General features: G+C 43.6%; 2 protein-coding genes across 8 annotated transcripts in view; one reads left to right on the plus strand and one right to left on the minus strand.

Annotated features, from left to right (window-relative positions):
- ankrd13b (ankyrin repeat domain 13B) overlaps positions 1-19,312 on the minus strand; it is a 455,805-nt gene extending 436,493 nt beyond the window's left edge. For both annotated transcript variants that reach the window (XM_038814322.1, XM_038814321.1), the window contains exon 1: positions 18,789-19,312. In XM_038814322.1, the coding sequence (XP_038670250.1) occupies positions 18,789-18,887 (99 nt within the window). In that variant the 5' untranslated portion in view covers positions 18,888-19,312. The remainder of the gene's footprint in view (positions 1-18,788) is intronic.
- A 657-nt stretch (positions 19,313-19,969) lies between these two features.
- The window catches only part of git1 (G protein-coupled receptor kinase interacting ArfGAP 1), a 247,947-nt gene continuing 246,027 nt past the window's right edge, over positions 19,970-21,889 (plus strand). For all 6 annotated transcript variants that reach the window (XM_038814323.1, XM_038814327.1, XM_038814328.1 and 3 more), the window contains exon 1: positions 19,970-20,171. In XM_038814323.1, the coding sequence (XP_038670251.1) occupies positions 20,120-20,171 (52 nt within the window). In that variant the 5' untranslated portion in view covers positions 19,970-20,119. The remainder of the gene's footprint in view (positions 20,172-21,889) is intronic.

Genomic DNA, 21,889 nt, shown 5'->3' on the forward strand with positions numbered 1-21,889 from the left:
ATAGCCAACCTGCACTGCTTCAAGCCAGCCTGGCTTTCTTAAAGCTGAAGCAGCTTATGGCAATTGTGCAGAAGGTGAATCCGGCCTGTGAAGCACTGAAGAATTATGCAACAGTGGAGAGAGTGGGCTCCAAGGATCTCAGATTCTGCTCTAGAGACCTTGCTTAGAGGAGGTGGAAAGTGGAAGAGGTGGCCTGTGTCCAGCAGGACCAAGAGACCAGAAGGCAGTGGGTGTTGTATGTTGGTTGTGACTGGCTAAGGAACAACTGCAGAGACATAGATATGCCTGAACAACAACTGGTTTGTTGTATGACCATAACTATATGTAAACACACAAGACTCTAGGCATTACTCATTCTCAGCCATGAGCTATCTCCTTCTGAAATCACCTGTCACTCTCTTACATCTTGCTCATTAGTGAGTGGTACTATTTCTGGGGTCTTTGAGTTGTTTTTGCTCTTCTTCATCAGAATCCTCTATTTCATTAAGGTCTTGTGGGCAAAGATTCTCTCATAATCCTGTACGTATCTAGAGGTTTTAGTTCTGCACATACCTTTTACAATGCATGCATTCTGAAGTGCTTGCAGAGCACTGTTCGTGCCTGTGAAGCTTTTTGGAACCATAGCATTGACATGGTTTAACAACATCTTAAGCTTTTGTTCTGTAAGGTGTCTTTTCCATAGAATCCTGACAGTGCAGAAGGAGGCCATTCGGCCCACCGAGTCTGCTCCGACCCTCTGAAAGAGCACACTACCTAGGCCCACTCACCCGCCCTATTCCTGTAACCCCCTGCATTGATCATGGCTAATCCACCTGACCTGCACATCTTTGGACTTTGGGAGGAAACTGAAGCATCCGGAGGAAACCCACACAGAAATAGGCAGAACACGCAAATTCCACACAGACAGTCACCCAAGGCCAGAATTGCACCTGGGTCCTGCGCTGTGAGGCAGGAGTGCTAACCACTGTGCCACCCTAGAGCGTCTGTGACATTCTTTTGTTTAATAAGTTGTACCGTCATTGGACGTATTCTGAACCACGATTTGTCTTTGTCTCCTTAGTATAGCTCTGTTATGTTTACGGACCTCAATATGTCTCACCAATTATATCACCGACTCCAAATTTACCTTCTTTGGATTGCAGTAAGTCAGAAAGGGCGTCATCAGTGACACCAATATTGATGTGGTCTCACTCGGGTCGGCTATGTTTTAAGATAATCATATCTGCATCATTCAACCAGTCGATATGGATCATTCATAAATGGTCACTTGGTTTCTGGGCTTGTTAAACTTGACTCTTCTAATATCTTGAAACTCTAAGTGAAAATAATTATCAGATGCTTTTAAGACCTCATTGAATTTGTTTAATGTTTCATGAATGCCTTGTCTTGCTATAATGTCATGAGCAATAGCTTTAATAAAGTGCAATAATGTATTGACTTGTTGAACCTCAGACTTGTTCAATCCAGTGCAATCCAGAATCTTACAAATCTCTTCCTCCATAGCGCCCAATTCTGTGTTTGGTCTGGCCCTAATCAGTCAGAAAGTTGAATTTGGAATCCATTGCTGTTTTAAGCACTTACCAAAATTTATCTTTATTTTTTTCAAACCTCTGTTGCAGTAATACAATTTTTCCATGCTGACCACACTTCACTGATACCCTCTGCGATCACTGACCCTTTTCTTGGTAATTGTTTCTAAACGCCACATAATTTAAAAAATAATCACTGAAAGTTGCTATTAAACACTGTTCACTGCTTTCCTCTTGTTGGGGAATTGTGTTTAAGCAGTTGAATTTTTCTTTTCCATTGCGGCCTTGCGATTGCAATGTGTAACAGTGTTAACCTCTGACCAGACTGTGGGGTGCCCGCAGCCGCTGGAAATGGATTTGTCCACTGCTTCCTGTACTGTCAATTTGAAGATTTTGTGCCTTTTTCAAGGTTTGGTCACCCTTTCTTGATTGTCACTCGGTTCTTTGTCTCTGCTGTTGGATCGAGATTTTTCATGGATCGCCCTTCGTAAGCTGAACAGTTGATTCTTTCCTGCCTCTCTCTCTGCCTCCATGTCCTCCGTGGAGCGCTTTTAGAGATTTTCAAATGTCTTGCCAAAGTTTTCAGTTTTGTTGCCTTTTTTCAAGTCGGACTTGCAAACGTTTTTAATGTCGATTTTCAAAGATTTGGTGTCCTTCACAACTGCCACCGTGTTGTACGTTGGTTGTGACTGGCTCTGGAACTATTGCAGAGATATATCTGCATAATAGCTGGTTTATTGTATGACCATAACTAAATACAGATATACAAGACTGTCGGTGTTACTCGGTCAAAGCCATGAGCTTTCTCCTTCTCTATTCTTGGTCATGCGTGTGTCTCTCTCTCCCAACATCATGTGGGCGGTGCTGTTTCTCCAGTCCCACACAAGACATTAACCCACTCATTCCTGAATATCTTAATACTACAGTGGAAGCAGGTACTCATGGAGATCAGCATCAGGAGTCAAGGCACAAGGTGCTTGAAGCAGAGCTGCATGAGTTCATTAACCCCATACAAGTGGCCAAGATCAGCGATTACATCTTCAAATGCCATGTCCTACAAAGTGCACCACTAGCCTCATATATTGCACCATTTACCCCCCACCATCACTCACCTACCAATAATCTCTTTGAATCAGGACTCATACCTGGCACTCATATGCTTGACCACGCTCTCACACACTCAACACTGCTGCCAACCTCATGCCCACGTTTCACAGCATGCACACACTGCCACCTGTACATCCACGACAGTTTACAAATCTTAATTCAGGTCTTCACAGTGCTGGGCTAATAGATGTCCTCATGCGATGCCCAACAGCTGGTGCATAGCAGGAGACACAGATAAATGTAAAACTTCCCATCTTTCTTTTGATACTCCCCTTCCTCTGGCACTCATTCCTTTTACTCGCAGGTAAATCCCCTTCCCACATCCCATCTCTCTCTCATCCCATACACTCCTTTCAAGTTTCAGATGGTGTAAACATGCATCTCTTATTTTCCCCCTCGCATCAAGTACCACAATCTTCCCCTCGTGCCTTTCAGCTTTCAGATAGCTATGAAGTGTAACCTGGCCCAGCAATGGAGGAACAGCAAGAAGATATTGACGATGAAGACAAACTGTCACTTGATTTCACACTCGCAGCTACCAGCACAGATACTAATAATGGACATAATTTCAAGACTGGCATATAGGTAGGGTCTGCATGTGGTGAGACAATGGGCATAAGTGGGCTGCATCCAGAATAGGGTACAAGGATAACTCACATGAGGGCAAGACCATGCATGTGTACTGCATCGGAGGATTCAGATGAGTAGTTCAATGGGATAGCCAACAGAGAATGCTGATGACTGTGTGTAACAAAATGCTTTGGGAAGCCTGCCAGCAAGCAATGCAATGCCAAGGAGCATTGAAGAGTCTTGCATCAACTTGACACAGTGTTTGGAGCCCAGCCTTTTCAGCATAGAAATGGTGACCACGTCCATCAGCACACCTATGGCCCCAATCATGATGCTATGTCTGATGGCTGATGTCTCAGCTTAATTGCAGCACAAGCGGCTTCTGTCAGCTTCAGGCTGCTGCAATGGTAGATTAAACTGAAGTTGTGCAAGCTCAGACAGCTGATGGTTAGTGTTCAAAGAGTCCTCACAGCAGACCAGAAACTTGTCCTTCGTCAGATTACTAGGATTGATGAGGCCCCATTGCTGCGGGAGTGGCTCTTCGGAAGACAGCATTTGTCATCTTGTCCTTTCCAACCCTCGGCTATGCAGTTGGCTGATAGCCAGTTGGGCTAGGCAGCTGCCAAAATGGTGTAGTCCGCAGCCAGGCTTCCATGGCCCAGAGCTGCTTGACATCGTCCTACAAGGCATTCTGTAGTCTCCTCCACTGAAAGTCGGCAGCCTTTCACCAGCCAAGCTGCAGGAACTGGGGTAACACTGCATAGAATAACAGGACATGCAAAGGCAGGTATAATAAAGGCTTTTAGGGAATGGACCAGAGTGATTAGTTGACTTCTGTATATGGCATGACTTCATAAATGAATTTGATATTAATTGTTTATTTTATGGTAGCTTTTACTTTTGCATTGTGACTCAGCTATGGTGGCCAGTGTCAGAGGAAAGGTAAGGTGTGAGATTGTTGGTGAATGGGAAATTGGGATTCTGTGCACAGGTGTTGCAATTGGATGAGTTCTTCACGGACAGTCAGGAAAGAAAGGCCGCCTTCTTCCAGCTCCTGTTCGTCCCTTTCATGCTCCTACTCCTAAGCTGCTCACCATGTAACTGGTAACTAGTTCTGTATGCTTCTGATGACAAGGCTGTACTACATGCAGCAGATCTCTAGAAACCTTGATACCCATAAGACATACGAGCTGGATTCGCCCATTTGGCCCATTGAGTCCGCTCCTCCATTCAATCATGGCTGATGTTTCTCATCCCCACTGTAACAAGTACTATAGGGCTCCTCCAGATTGCTCCAGAAAATGAAAGAACTGCCTCAGCGTTTCTTGTGGCAGTATAGCTCCCATTGTATGTATGATGTGTACGTGTGGGTGTGCTGCTTACTGGAGACATCAGCCATAACCTCAATGAATAGCCCTTCATGCCGAGTAGCCATCCTTTGATTTGCTGCAAAGCTAAATGTAGCTGGTACAAAGGATTGCCACAGAATGAAAGCATTGTGACTTTGGACACAGACCAGCTGGATATCAAGGAGTTGGGTATTGCTAATATCTCCAGCTCCAGACTGGAGGCACCATTTGCAAAATGTTATCCATCACCTTCACAGCCATTGAAAATGTGATATTTTTCCTGCTCTGATGTTGCAAATGTGGCTACAGCAGGGGACAGATTTCATTGAGGGTGTCCTTAATGAAAGGCAGACAGCTCACACATTTTTCCTTAAAACCGCTCAGATGAGAATTCTTCCTGAACACACTGGGCAAAGATGCTCTCTTTCAGAGAGCCTTTCTCCGCCCTTCCTCCCTCTTTCAGCAGTTTGTCCTGGTCTGAGTGTCCTGTCTCCACTCCAACTCATGCTCTACTTGAAGGGGAATGACTACTACTGGATCCTCGTCTGCGAGCGGAAAGATTGAAGTCAACAATAACTCCCTCCGCACCTGCCACGGCCCTTCCTGCAGACTTCTGAAAATTCAAGCTATAGAAAGAATGAAACATTTGTGGAATCAAAGCAACAAGCAGAAGAAAACAACAAGAAACTAACCTGCAAGCAGTTGATGGTCCCTTAAATCCGAGGTCATGTTGCATGCAATTTCACGTCAGAAATATAGAGAGGGGTCCTGATGTAGCTTTACACATCTTCAGCTGTGCAAGCTGAAGAGAGGGTTTTAGCTGAAGCACCATCAGCAAATCAGGATTGCATGATGATTGGTCCCATTAACTGCCTGCTCCGCATACTCCAGCAATTATTCACTGTGCGGGATGCTGTCTCCTTCACCATGTGCTCGCCATGACTCATCTTAAAGGTTTGCATGCCTGCGGCAGTCACCATTTTGTTCCCCAAATGACACCTGTCAGCATCCAGACAATGGGGACCACTGACCTCAATTCCCACACCAAAAAGTTACAGAAGCCATCTTTCTGTTTGGTTATCCCATGTAAGAATCCAAACATTTGAGTAGACTGAGTGCAGCAACCTTTTGGGATTTCAATGCTGGAATAGAGCTTGATAATGGCACTTGGTTTTCTCCCCTTTGGAATGATTTATGGCATTCTGGTTTTGCATGGAATTCCAATAACTATGGAGAATGATGAGTGGATAAGATTGATTGCAAGAAAATAACCTTGTTAAGTTTTCGGGCCATGTCACAAATCCAAACTTCAAGCAACCAATGACCGATTTATTACAACCCGAGACCTCTGAGAAGAGATTATTTTCACTGAAATCATTCCCATCTATTATCCTTACAAAATATACACAGGCATTATAAATAACACCATTGAATCTTCCATGGCAATGCAGAAAGATAAAGAAAACTGAGCTGATAAATATCAAGTGTTGCACACCAGCCACAGGGAACTAAATTAATATGTGACCATCATGTACTACAATGATGCACAAATAAATACATCTTTGCATTTAAAATGGTAAGCAACTTTTGACATTGAAATATTAAAATAGGTTAATCTGTAACTGTGAGAAGTTGATATCAATAAAATACATCCATCCATTTGCTAACTTTCTGTAACTATATTCTGTGAATTTACTTTTACCGCTCCTGTGTTGCTTCTTTCACAGATTGTTGGTTAATAATAATAATAATAATAATATAATAATAAAAGTAATGTTTATTACATGTGCCACAAGCAGGCTTATAGGCTTACATAAACACTGCAATAAAGTTACTGTGAAAATCGCTCAGTTACCACACTCCAGCGCCTGTTCAGGTACACTGAGGGAGAATTCAGAATGTCCAATTCATCTAACAAGCACGTCTTTCAGGACTTGTGGGAGAAAACCGGAGCACCCGGAGAAAACCCACGCAAACACGGGGAGAACGTGCAAACTCTGCACAGACAGTGACCCAAGCCGGGAATCGAACCCGGGTCCCCGGTGCTGTGAAACAACAGTGCTAACCACTGTGCTATCATGCCACCCTTGAGGCAAGAAGATCAGAGCAGATGTGTGTGCCCACAATGGAAAAAGCCAAAGAAAGGTAAGCTCATGAAAATAGTGCAGAGAATGTGACAGAAGCAGGTTTACAATTGGGAGAGCCAAGTGAGGAAGTGAGGCAGAAAAACCTCCAGAGGAGTGTTTTACAGGCTTTAGAACAGGAATGAAATACAACAAGAAGCCAAGGTCAGAAATGTTGTTACCTGCTGGATCTATCATGGAACCTGAGTCCACAGCAATGATAACGGTAGTGGCAGCAATGTCAAAATCCTGATGTTGGCAGGGTCTCTGTAATTATTGCTGGTGGCAGTGGTCAGTATCATTAAGCTGCTTGATAATGTGGGGTTTTAGAAGCTCACACCTGTCGCAGAATGCCTTACAGCAGAGACCACACTGAGATCAGAGCTATCATTGAGGTATAAACCAAAAGCTACCAAACATCTGCCTGCATCTCTGTTGCCTATACCAGCTGGATATTTTGTTAGGAAGGTGAACCAGCCCGCAACATTTGTTAAGATACCAGACCAGCCCCCAACATTTGTTAAGATGCCGGACCTGACCCAAACATTTGTTAGGATACCAGACCAGACCCCAACATTTGTTAAGATATCGGACCAGATCCCAACATTTGTTAAGATACCGGACCAGACCCCAACATTTGTTAAGATATCGGACCAGACCCCAACATTTGTTAAGATATCGGACCAGACCCCAACATTTGTTAAGATACCGGACCAGACCCCAACATTTGTTAAGATATCGGACCAGACCCCAACATTTGTTAAGATATCGGACCAGACCCCAACATTTGTTAGGATACCGGACCAGACCCCAACATTTGTTAAGATATCGGACCAGACCCCAACATTTGTTAGGATACCGGACCAGACCCCAACATTTGTTAGGATACCGGACCAGACCCCAACATTTGTTAAGATACTGGACCAGACCCCAACATTTGTTAGGATACCGGACCAGACCCCAACATTTGTTAGGATACTGGACCAGACCCCAACATTTGTTAGGATACCGGACCAGACCCTAACATTTGTTAGGATACTGGACCAGACCCCAACATTTGTTAAGATACCGGACCAGACCCCAACATTTGTTAAGATATCGGACCAGACCCCAACATTTGTTAAGATATCGGACCAGGGGCAGCACGGTGGCCAAGTGGTTAGCACAACCGCCTCACAGCGCTGAGGTCCCAGGTTCGATCCCGGCTCTGGGTCACTGTCTGTGTGGAGTTTGCACATTCTCCCCGTGTCTGCGTGGGTTTCGCCCCCACAACCCAAAAATGTGCAGAGTAGGTGGATTGGCCACGCTAAATTGCCCCTTAATTGGAAAAAATAATTGGGTAATCTAAATTAAAAAAAAAAAAAAAAAAAAAAAAAAAAAAAAAAAAAAAGATATCGGACCAGACCCCAACATTTGTTAGGATACTGGACCAGACCTCAACATTTGTTAGGATACTGGACCAGACCCCAACATTTGTTAGGATACCAGACCAGACCCCAACATTTGTTAGGATACCCGACCGGACCCCAACATTTGTTAGGATACCGGACCAGACCCCAACATTTGTTAGGATACTGGACCAGACCCCAAAATTTGTTCGGGTACCGGACGCGAACCACAACATTTTATTTTCATTTATAAAACTGTGAGGAAAGGGTACTTCACCCCAGGGGTGATGACTCTGATCAATAGATATCTTTTATGTTAAAATAAACTTCAATTTAAACACAGATTAACCACATTAACATCAAATAAATAACTTCACCATTATTAGTTAAACCGTTCTTAAATACGATGAAAAGCTTAAACTTACTATCTATACCTGCTACTAACTCCAATTAAGCATCCAAATACAGGCAAGTGCCACTTATAAATAAAGTTAACAAAACAGATTTACTTGCTTAGCTCTGTAGAGGCTTTGGGAGAGTTCCTTTCAAGAGCAGATCTTTAATAAAGGCGAGGGGTGTTTGACGAGTAAACAAAAGAATATGTTTATTCATAAAAACAGCTATGTACATGGGACATGGTTATACCGCACTGGGTCCTCTCACTCTCTGTCGGTTGGTTCCTGTCTGGCGAACCTTTTATACAAGATGGATATCAGCCCGTAGTTGGTGGGGGAGCTCATACTCCTTGAGTCACAAGGGGTAAACAGTTGACCCCTCCCCATGTGTCCATGTTATTACAAGGTCCTGTACACTTCTACTCAACAGCATTCGGCAAAACTGCTGTTCAACATTAAATACTATATCAGACTGTAAACAACAGACAAACCTGGTTCCTCCCATTAATTACATCATTTATATGCCACTAAGTCCCATGATCAGCTTAGCTATGACTAACTCCCTCATAAATTATCTACACTCCAGGAAACCTCCAACAATCAAAATACAATTCCACTAGCCCTTTATTTGTAACCAAGTAAGTGGTTAAAATCAACAATTATCTCACTCTTTTATGACACCTTAATTGCAGCTTTAGCAGGCACACCATCTGGGTGGCTTAACCTAGGTTCTTTAATAATATTACTGCAACAAATATATACTTTAACCCTGGCTTTTAAAAACATTACTGCAACAAATGTAAAATACAATAGAGAACAATTTCTACATTCATCACAATTTGCATCACCAAATACCCAGAAATGCCATTTTCTGGCAAGGCCATTGGATAGAAGTAAGATGTGGCAATATTCCCCAATTCACTCAACAGGGTCTCTCTCTCTAACACACACCCATCAGGAGGTTCTTCTGCCCCTCTTCTTCACTATAATATTTCTCTACCCGCTCTCTTCCATCCCCAGAATAGGATTTTGGTATCCTCGCTTCTTCCCCTGTCCATAACCAGGTTTCCCCTCTGCCTTATTAATTATATCTCCTACCCCTTCGCAGACCCCTTTTTGCTCCTTCTTCCTTTTTACATCTTGACAAATGATGTGCACAGTGAAATTGCATGTGACATGACCTTAGAAGCCTCGTCTGGATCATACCCAAGTGCTCTGCAGCATTGAACTTGCCCGCCTCTACAAGGTTTCTGGAGAAATACCTCAGCTGCAGGAGGCTGACAAAGGCTTGCACTACAAGAGCCTCATCTGAAGGACCCGCATTCCCCATGCTGTCAGATATTCCAGTGCCCAGCTGCCGCAAACGCAATAAAAATGTCCAGGCTACTCCTGAGGCTCTATTTCATCCCCTTTGTGGTCCTGTGTGTAATTGGGTCAATGCAAACATTTCTTCATCTTCTGAATGACACCCCGAGCTAGAATGGTGCAGTCCAGTTCCAGTAGATAATAAGCCTCATCTCACCAGGTGCACTGGACTCCAGTCTCATGTCAATTTCGTTTGACTTAGAGAAATGGCAGAAAGAGAGTCCTTCCCTTGGCTTCACTTCCTCAGACATAGTCGGCCTCATTCAGTTGGGCAGAGAGATTCCATCCATTAAAAACCCAACTGTGAATTTCCAATCTTTTTGTTTTACAAGTCATTCTGTCAGACTCCTACTGCAGTGTGATGGAACAGTGGTGGACATCCCATCCACCTACCCTCGTCCTTCAACCTGACCTAACAAATAGGTTTTCATTCTCTCTCTAAGCCTTTCAAAATAAATAATTGCAGGTAAATTGTTACATATTGAACGACTGTTCCAGTGTGTCTCGTTGTTCGAATCATTTTTTTGGTGAACGAATGATGCGCGAAGTCAACATTATTAATAATAATACACTGTGCTAATGATGTGATGAACTTTTCAAGTACACATTTATCTAAAATGATTTACATCAACCCAAAATTGGATTTGGACATTGTACAACCAAATGTTTTTAAAATGACCTTCCACCTAGTATTAAATCATTTGCCCGAAAACGTTTAACAAATTGGTAATTTATTCAATTTTCAAAGAGATTTAGCTGTATTTTAAGTGGCGTTAATTCATTTGGCAATTTGTTGTGAACAAGATAAAAAAGTTTGCTCTCCTCTCCTCTCCTGAAGGTAATGATTCATACAGCATAGATTGATGGTTGATGGCAGACCTCCAGTATCTCATCCACCCAGCCATTCTTCATGCATGAGACTAAACATTGAATGTTGGCAGATAGTTCAATTGTGGGAGGCATTGCCGTCAAACCCAAGCCCATTGAGTATCTTCTTCAAGCACAGAACCATATAACACAGAAGGGGGCCATTCAGCCCATCAGGTCTGAACTGGCTCTTTGAAAGAGTTATCTAATTAGTCCCTCTGCCCTGGTTTTTCCTTAGCCCTGTAAATGATTTTCCTTTCAGGTGTATATCCAATTCCCATGCACAACAGTGACCAATAGATAAACAATCAGAAGCAGGAACCTTTCCTGTACTTGCATCTTTAGTTCAGAGGCCAGTCATGTTACCTATACTGTAGGTTCTACTAAAATCAGCTCAGAAAGCAAACGGCATGAATTGAAACAGGGCTTAGCTCATCTGAAAGGGTCTGTACTTCACAATTAAATGTATTTACATGCTGAACAGTGGAGACCAGGGTCTGTATTACCACAAAACAGTTCCGGGTCTTGCATTATAGCAGGACTGCAGCAGTAAGGAGATTAGGTTATACTTAGAATAGAATTGTCTGAATTGAAGTTACTGTGATAAAGCTTGAGAGATGGACTGATTGTGACTCTATGTATGAAAGACAGAACTATATAAGGTTATTCATGAAGCCCGCCCCCTTCTCAATCTTGCCCCTCGCCTGAGGTGTGGTGATCCTCAGGTTAAATCACCACCAGTCAGCTCTCCCCCTCAAAGAGGAAAGCAGCCAATGGTCATCTGGAAATATGGTGACTTTACTTTATAAGAGTTTAGATACAATCAATTTCTATTAAGAGTAATGTAGCATTCACATTTTATAAATTATCTTGAATTGATTATTCTGTAAACATAAACACCAATTAACATCTTATAGGAAAAATGCTGCAATTTTGAGCTTTTGTGGAATCAAGTGCTCTCTACAGATAGAACATAGAACATTACAGCGCAGTACAGGCCCTTTGGCCCTCGATGTTGCACCGACGTGTGAAACCACTCTAAAGCCCATCTACACTATTCATAACAGTTCCTGTTTGGCAGCATTGTTTCATATTTACAGCTAACAGATTTGGGCGACTTGTGAATTTATCATTTCCCTACATGCAATAACCTGGTTACGGGATTAAATTTTGTCTTGCATTCTATACTGCATACTAACTTTAGACAAATCGATGTTACTCACAAATTAATCCGTTTTGACTAAAAGTATTATATTTGCAATCAGTTTTAACCAAAAAATATACCAATATTCAAAAATAAATATGATCTTTCTCCATGACAGTTAATTATCCTTGATAATAATAAGAATTCTATTTGAAAATCAAAGTTGCTGTTACTGGTAAGGTGTATTCAATAGATTTCATCTTCTTGTACCACTTTCCCCAACTGGAATCTAAATATATTGGACATAAGCCTTAAGTTACGGAATATTCTATCTAGCTAAATTTCAGAATTTAGAATGATTCGAAGAACTATGGAAAATTTATATTTTCATCCTCTTCATTCTTTGAAATCAAATTACCAACAACACACGGTGTTCATGTTTTGAAAGTATAACATTTATCACACTCACCCATATCTAATAAATTCATTTATGCAAATATTTACGGAACTTGCCAGAATTTTCACACAACTCAACTGAAGCACACTCCTGTCTGCACACCTACCTATTCCATCGCGTTTTTTCTGGATTTGCAGCGTTATTAAGTACATGTAACAAAGCCTCTGAATGGTGGACAACAGCTCGCTCTAGATGAAAGAGGTTCTGCTGTTTACTTCAAATTCTCCATGTCAGCACCTTCAGTCAGGAGTTCCAATTTAGTCTAGAATCAACACCCCCCTTTTGCTTGTTCAATTCAAATACTTACATCTCTCAAATAACACTGCCTGTTCTTTTGGGAGGAGGAATATGCAGTAGAAAGGAAATGCCACATGATATCTGCTTCAGTCAGACTAAACTCTCAGCATTACAAAAAGGAGTTTGAGATGTGCAAAAAGGACTATTATGTCACTGTAGAGAGTAAAGGTGCAACTTTCATCAAAAGTAATTACATTAAACCGCTCCACATTGTATCATTGGCAACAAGCTTGCTCAATCACTGCCATCTGGAATACTCAAATTGTTGTTTATTTGTGTTATAACCCCCCATGAGCCCCATGGGGATGAACTGATTAATCTCCTCATGAGCCTACTGGAATACAAGCTCCCCTGTTGAAGGGCGGAGACCCATCAGTGGGATATTGGACTTGGGACACAAAAGTCGGCCCCAGTAGGAGCCGTGCTGTTATGTGCAGTCCCGGCTAGGACTTAAATTGTACTTGTACATAGCTTACTTTGACAATAAACCTTTTCGTTAAACTCTCTTACCAGACTCCTCTGTGACCACTAAAATTGCATACATTCTCGTTAGCTGTAAGAAAGCCCCAATGGCATGCTATTAATATTTCAACATCAATTTCCTCATATGAATCAGAATCACTGTGTTAGCAGTGATTAGGGTAAATTAGGATAAAGGTAAGAATGCTCACATTTACATTATCTGGGCTTCAATACTGGATGAACAATGGATACCTGATGAAAATTAACACTTGCAAAGGTCAAAATCAGAAACAATTTAATTACCTGCCGCATTAATGCATTGTGTGATATAGAATATAAAACAACATACCTTTATATCCTTAGAGGGAAAAGTATACTGGGCAAGGACAGTTCTGCTTCCAAACCATAATGTTGCATGCAGAGTACATGGTTAATCAGAGCATGTAAATGTCTTCATATCATAGAATGGTAGATTGGTTACAGCACTGAAGGAGATATTTTGGCACACTGTGTCCTTGCCAGCTCTCTACAAGAACAATTCAGCCAATTCCACTCCCCCATCCTTACCCTGTAGCTGGGCATTTGTTTGCTGCAGGCACATATCCAATTCCCATTTGAAAGCTACAGTTGAGTCTGCCTCTAATACATTCTCAAGCAGTGCATTCCGGCTCCTAACTACACGCAGCAAAAAAAATCTTCCTCATGTCACTGTTGATCCATTTGCCAATCGGCTTAAACCTGCGTCCTCTGGTTCTGACCCTTCTGTGTAAATGGGAATTGTTTCTTTCAATCTGTCTTCTTGAAGTCTATTATGATTCTCCTCACAGTTCACAATACTTCCGATCTGCAAAGTTTGAAATTGTGCCCTGTACACCCAAGCCTTAGTCATTAATATAGATTGTGAAAAGCAATGGCCCTAGCACCTATGCTTGGGGAACTATACCCTTCCCCAGACTGAAAAACAATTGTTCAGTGCGACTTTATTTCCTGTCACTCACCCAACCTTCCTTAATTAATCCCACATTTGTCCAAGCAAATCTTAATTTTGTCCCAGATTAACACTTTGAAAGGTTTTCCCACCACTAAAGTTACACTGACTGGACTGTGGTTGCTGGGCTATCTTTATGGCCTTTTTTGAACAAGGGTCTAACATTTACAGGCACGACTGCTGCATCTAAGGAGAATAGCACCTCTGCAATTTCCACCCTTACTTTCCTCAGTGCTTCCAGATGCAATCCATCCAGTCCTGGTGACTTTTCAACTTTAAGTATAGTCAGCCTTTCTAATATCTCCTCTTTATCAATCTTTAGCTCAACCAGCATCTTAACTACTGCTTTTCTCATTACAACTTGACTCACCTGAGGAAGGAGCTGCGCTCTGAAAGCTAGTGATTCCAAACAAACCTGTTGGACTTTAAACTGGTGTTGTAAGACTTCTTACTGTGCTGACCCCAGTCCAACACTGGCATCTCCACATCATTACAACTTTGGCAGCATCTTCTTCCTTGGCAATGTATTCATTTAGTACCTCAGCCCTGCCCTCTGCCTTCATAAAGAGATCATCTTTTTGGTCACTAGTCAGTCACATCCTTGCTCCTACTACTTTTTAAAAAACTATTTATGAGCCAATAAAGGACCATAGATACCTATTGTGTTAGCTACTTGACTCTGCTCATACTCTCCATCTCTATGCCTCTCATTCTACATCCAGCCTAGTTCTCACTTGTATTGCCTGTGATCTACATCCTTTCTGCTGCTTCACTTTACTCTCTATCTCTTTCGTCATCAAGGGAGTCTTGCTTTTGTTGCCTCTATACATTTCCCACAAATTGGTGATATACAGAATATACCTAGTAAATGTAATCAGACCTCTGTTTTTTCATGCTTCTAATCAAGTAGATCCTGTCCTTTACACCGTTGAGGACATTCTCTGTCTACTATAATGTAATATTCTCCTTAATCAATGCTGCTACCCCGTACTTTCCTGAAGACCTCGCATATAGGAATATTTATGACCCAATCCTGCCCTATTGTGAGTCGTTATTTCCATAACATCAGACTCCCGTGTGGTTATCTGTTCGCGTAGCTCTCCAACCTTACTCACTGCATCTTCAGTAAAAATGTGAACCAATTGTTCCAATAAAAGATGGTGCGTATATAGCTGTAACGATACAACTACCCACTGCATTATCAATTCCCGTTAGTGAAGCAGGAATTAGGTAAAATCCCTATATGCTCGGTTGTAACAGCCATACACTATTAGAAATATGCTGGAAATACTCAGCCGGTCTGGCAGTATCGGTGGAGAGAGAAATAGAGTTAGCATTTGGAGTCCAATATGATTCAGCATGGCCAGGGGGAGGGGGAGTGTAAGAAGCTTTCCTGGTGCATTTGCCATGGCAACATCTTGACTAATCAGAGCTGGCTCGCCAACCAATCAGCACATCTTTTCTCCTGCAATATTAATTGTTGTTCCCTTTGAAATTTGGTGTTCCGGCTTCTGTCCTGACTAGGTCACGACGGAAGGTATCAATCGCCAGTCCCTTTTCTCAGCAATATTGATACACCGTGAGGTAATTTATTGTCTCTTGAAACAGCCCTGATTTCCTGTAAACATTTGGAATACACAGGGATGTCTGAAGTACAGATGGATATATAATGCTCTATTGTCTCCTTGGCAGCAGACGCTAGCAGAAAAAGTCCCCCCCCCACCCACACACCCCGTCAATATCAGCTCCCAGTAATCTATGCTAACGAATAATGCCCACTTCCATTATCCTGTATGGGCGGTATGTTATTCTCTGTTACTTTCAGGGCTGTGGGGTCGACACGGGGATGGGGGCGGTAAATCTGGACCGCAGCTTGCTGGATCCTCTTACTCTGTGGCTGAAGTGGACAGCAAACTTGCCACAATGACTTAGGGAGGAAAGGGAGCGGGCGGCTGCTTGTGTTTTTACATTCCAGCCAATTTGGAACATAATTTGAAATTATACATGAGGCAATAACGATGCGTGCAGCTCGTGTGAGTTGACCAGATATTGTACACGGCCTGTCGAATCATTTTTCTAATGGTTTGGGGGGGGGGGGGGGGGGGGGGGGACAGGATTGTTGGGAGAGGGAGATCTGCAGAAGGACACCCAGTCTCATCCTTTACATCCAGCCCTGCCATCGCTGGCAGAGATGAACATAACGGATTCCTTTTCCCACCAAGAACTCTGCAGTCACGAGATTAACTGGAGGCTCAGTGCACCCAATTCCTTACGTGTTACCCGTCCAAACTAGTTTCTAATAAATGGCCTGCAATATTCCAGATGTTCTCGGGCGAACGTGGAATGTCTGCAGCGTCTATCTGGTCCCGGGTTCTGGGTAAATTGAAGGGCGGACTGCCTACTGGTACTATTTACACCGAGATGCTCGAAAATGTGTCTTTGCTCCCGTTTGCTGCATTTCCGGTCCAGAGTTGTGCCTTTCTGTTCTTTACGGATATTTTCACCTGTCAGTTGCGGATTGTGGCGGGAGCCCAGCCCAGTAAACTCTTGAGGAGATGGGGCGATCTGTGCAAGGCTGCCTGGCTGCATATTTACACAGCCCGCAACGGAGCGTGGGGCAAATTTCAACCAAATGGGTACAAGCAACGTCTTTGCTGCCCATCGCACGTCGAGGGGCGCCCAGGTGTTCAGCTCGTCGTGGGGTGGGACGATTTGGGGGTCCTTCTGACCAAAGAGGCATTTTGGGAATCTCTAAGGATCGAGCACCAGATTATTACCGTACCTAAAGGTTAAAAAAATTATGGCCAGAAGCTAAAGCTGGTTTCACTGGCATGGGAATCCAGGCATGCTTTAACATTAGCACGGTTTCCTGGTGGAGACGATTGTATTTTCTGCTGTAAACCATTTATTTAGACTGGGCTTTATTGCAAGTCGAAACTATCCTTGAAGTTGCACAGATTATAGACGACAATCAGAATGCCCCCTCCTCCCAGCCTAATTTTGAATTGCCAGTCCGTGTCCAAATTAACTTGTAAATGAGAGTGTGAACGTCCTCTTGAAAAATCAATATGATGAGCTCCAATAGTGCCTTGTGTCTCCTAATCGCTACCAATCTTTAGTTTCGGACGTCGCTTCCATAGTCCTTTGGGAAATAGTCACTCCCCCCCCCCCCCCCCGCCACCACCAAGAAATATATTCATCCCATTGTTTTCATTTTGCAGAAATTGCTTACGTTTTATCAGCTTGTTGCCGCCCCCCCCCCCCCTCCCAATCAATGAAAAACAAGGATTTATCCCACATTGCACTAAATCTTTCCTGGGACATCTGTCAGAAATTAGAAATTCTGGGATTGGGTTTCTTATATTCCTCCAGCAGGCTAGCATCTGTCAAGTGTTACCGAATGCGGTCGTGAAATGGGCATTTGTCATTTTCAGTAGAAATCAGAGTTTAAAAAAAAGAAAACAACGTTGACACACTTTAATTAATTGAAGAATTTTCTCTGTTGCCTTTATAAAAAAAAACTTCTGTGCCACACCGCAAGCAATGTACACCGCCTCAAAATCACCTTTGACTGATAAGAGGGACCATGCCCAGGAAAGGGAGCTCACTGGAGTGGAGGGAGCGCCTGTCTGTCCACGATTAACCTGTGCATCGAGCTCTGTAAGGACCCTGCTGCAGCTGTGGAACTACAGCCGATACAAAGGCGACAAGCCCACTGACCACCCCCCTCCCCCGATCACCCACCCCCTTCCCCCGACCACCCACCCACCCTGTCTATTTTTTTGGTCCTTGTATCAAGTGTCTAACGGAGGCATTGTGCACCAGAGCAACTCTCAAAAACGCCCATCCAGATCCCAAAGATTTCTCGCAGTTATTGATCAAGCCGGAAAACTACACCAGACATTACGGCAGAAAATTCAACGGTATTTAGCAATATGATAGGAAACAGGTGCAACACTACGGGGAATAGTTTATTTCTCTACATAGTTCAGAAATACATTGAAATGCGAAAAATATTCATTTTAAGTACATTCCTGTTACATAAACCAGCCCCGTTTAGTTCGTGAATTATTTTGAACGTGGGTGCATTTACTTGCAAGCTTTTGTTGCTTTAGTTCCGCAGAATATTTAATTTGGTAGAACAACAAATGTTTACTTTTCGTTTGCCAGGCCATAACAGCTTCCTCCCTTTGAAGAATTTCTGAAATTTGAAACCATTTCAGGATTTCGATTGTGGAGAGTCAAAGGTGCAGCCGAGTTTACAGAATATTTGAAAGCACTTGGCATAATCCTCTTCCCACTACACAACACATATGGTTCCCGTATTACTATGGATGCCTCATTTCCATATGAGATAGTAAGCGGAGAATAGTAACCGCACATTTTGTTTTCAAGTGACTGAAGAAAATTCAGATTGAAAAGTAAAGACATAATATGGAAGCGTCACGATCGCGGTCTTTTATAACAAGAAACACATTGAGACAATACCGAACCGAACGAAGGAATTAACTCATTATACCGGACTAGCTCAATTCCATCAATCCAATGCATGGGAACGGGCATTGTCACAATTCGAGTTAAAGAGCATTTTAAATGTCGAAAGAATAAATAACCCTTCCTCTAAAATGACAGCATTTAATTCTCCATGCATAATTAAACAGCGAGACTTGCCGGACACCGCTGCATATTGACAGTATTTAGACAATTCCACTTGCATTGCACCACCCCAAGTACAAACATCACCCACCTGCTCGGTGCTAAGTTCCTTTTCCAGCTCCTTGTATTTGTTATGCCAGACCAAATAATGCAACGGATATTTTTCTGCCACCCTTCTCGCAGAAATCATTCTGATATCATTCTTCTCTTCCAAATATCATACAAACTACCTTTGCAGCAGACAGTCCAAAAAAAACGCTGGCAACAGGCACCGATCCCCAATTGCTCGGCTGCTGAATATCAGACGATAGGAAGCGCTGTAATTCTGGCTTTCGCTGTATTGGAAAAGAGGAAGTGGGAGAAAATCGAAGGGCGAGGACTTACCACCTTATTGTGGGGGAAACCTACATGGGGAAAATACGGATGGAGCGCAGACTGGGAATAATATCATGAAAAATCTACAAGGTGGCGAGTCAGAATGCATTATTTTTTTGCGCATTCAGCATGAGTATCCGATTGGGGCAGGAGAAGGGACAAGAATTATTCATTTATTTTTCTGGTCAACCCCATTACCTACAATATTGGAGGTGCGCGGTTGTAAAACCTCCTGGGAGCTGTAGTTCACCGGCTGAGGTTAAGGCTTATTGGTGACAAATCGAGATTTGAAATGAGTCACGGCTTCTCAACAAACCCCAAGGCCGCCATTCCCATCTTTATAATTACTGCCATGCAAATCGGTGCGATCTCGCCTGCACCATGACATCACCTTGGCACCGGTGTCCTGGGAGGAGGAGGAGGACTACAAATCCCGGCGTGCCTTGCGGGGTGGGAGTGGAGGCAGGAAGGGGGACCGCCCACCTGCCCGGCCCCCTCCCTCCCCCCAAGGGCGGGGGCGGGGTCTACAATCGGAGTCGACCAAACTTGCGTGTGGGGAGAGAGAGGGGGAGAAGGAGGAGCTGATTGGCGAGCGGTGACGTAATGGATCCCGACCCGCCTGCTCATTGGCGAGGCGGGCTGTCAATCGGCTGACGGCGCGTGGGAATTCTACCAGCGGGGTTGGGCTGCGCCTGCGCGATGCGCGTGAGCGGCGTGTCGTCATTTCCCGGTGGCCCCGGGACTGGGGAGGCGGGGTCAGGGCGAAAGCTGCGGTTCTCCAGCAACTTGTCTTCGAACCGGATGCGTCTGCGCTAAACACACCGGCCCTGGGAGATTTCAGGAGACCTGGCGCTGCCGGCCGGGGTGGGTGGGTTAGGGAGGGCGGGGGGTGAGATAGGGGAGGGGAAGGTCAGTGGCTGGATGTAAATAAACAAGGAGAAGGGAGAGAATAATAATTATTTTATTGAAGGAGGGAAACGAAAAGAAATCCTCCCCGACTCCCCCCACCCTCTCTCTCCATCACACCCCCCACCAAAAAAAGAAAAGATGTCCCGAAAGCTGCGGCCCAACGAAGTGTGCGCCGACTGCAGCGCCTCAGGTACGTGACTTGGTGAATGGGCGCGGGGTTGGGGGGGTGCTTCGGTGGTCGCAGGCCGGACAATCCGGGCCGCCCCATCGGCTTCGTGCGGTGGCAGGAGGGGGTTAATTCGGGGCCTGTCAAGTCAAACCCCTCGGTGGGCGAGCGAGCCCGCTGTGTGGGAAATCGAACCGAGGGAAAACCCGGTGGTCGCTAAATGTGAAGGAGTTGGCGCTTCGCCCGGCGTTTTGCCCCCCCCCCCCCCCCCCCCGCATTTTATTATTATAAAGTGTCAGTGACTGGAAAGGCCAAGTCTCCGGTTGTGGCTCTGACCACACAAGAGTCGCCCAGATGTTGGGCTCCTCCTCCCCCCCCCCTTTCTCACTACCTCTCTGTTCACAGATGCTGTCAGACCTGCTGAGATTTGTCCAGTATTTTTTGTCCCGGCCATTGTCCCTGACTAGCATCGCTGATGGTAAATTCCATGCCATCGGTTTGTGATGAATTGGCGATGCCAGCCGTTAAGAAGCCTGGAGAGGAGTCTTTGTGTGTTCGTGTCTCACCCCCTCCCTCATCTGCCCCAACTCTCGAGTCTTTTTTTTTGCATTTAAATTGATGCATAAAACTTTTCATTGGCATCGGGTTTATGGATTCGACCGCTGCGATTTTGCCAGGAAGAACCGGCTGGCTACTTGACTTCTTTTTCCAGGGCGGGAGTGCACAGTGCTATTATTTATTTTTAAAACAAACACGAAGCTGAATTCGTTTGAAATGTTCTATTTTGCGATATTCAATCAGTTACATAACAGCTGAGGCACAAATGCGAGTTGGTTTCCTGCCAGTTGGGCTGTGATTTAAGTCTGATGTGGGAGATATCTGATTTGATTTAGCAGATATCAGATTTGATAGAGCAAAATCCATGCGTGTTTTTTTTTCTAAAAGTAGGTGTTGGCAAATAATTAAGAGATTATGCCATTGGAATATTGTTTATTTGTTACCGTCGCATTTTCAAGGACCAATGCTGGCTAGATGGGCTGAATGGCCTCCTGTACTGTAAATTCGATTATTCTATTTTGAGTTATAAAGTTTATGACATACGGTTTACTGGCAGTAAAATGCATGGCTGGCTTTCTTGCGGTTTAATTTGGAATTCTTATCTATCTTGTGGTAATTTTTGTCATACTTTGACATTTCTGAGTGTTATTGGAGATATTTCTTGCGATCGATTGTTTCTTTGCCTGGTATCCTCTCTGCGCATGTTTGGTATTTAAAAATAAAATGTACCCTCAAATGGTCTTTCTGCCAGCCATAGTTTCATCCAGGATCAAACAGAGGGTCTGTTGCTTGTGGTAAGAAGGTTGCACATGTTTTACCCAAGGTGCTGTGAGGAAACCTGGGTCCGATTGCGGTGGGACTGCAGAGCTGGAGCTGCCTTCATGCATTTGTAAAAAGTTGAGTTGGCGAAGCATCAGAGCTGGTGCGCTGTGTTAACTCAAGATTTCTTATAATTAAAATACATTTATTGATAGCATAATTTCTACTATTTAGAGCTTCTTGCACAGGGTGGTAAATCTGTTAACTGTGTTCACCGTCACCTTGAGTATACTTGTGAAGCTCACATAATCAAGAGCAATAGTGTGAAATGTTTTGTAAGTATATTTTAAAAAAAATAAGGATCATGTCAAATTCTCTATTATTCCCAAACACTAAATCTCTGTACATCTTGAGGCAGTCTTTTC

The sequence above is a fragment of the Scyliorhinus canicula genome, chromosome 12, assembly GCF_902713615.1.
Source record: "Scyliorhinus canicula chromosome 12, sScyCan1.1, whole genome shotgun sequence".
In the NCBI taxonomy this organism is placed as follows: domain Eukaryota; kingdom Metazoa; phylum Chordata; class Chondrichthyes; order Carcharhiniformes; family Scyliorhinidae; genus Scyliorhinus; species Scyliorhinus canicula.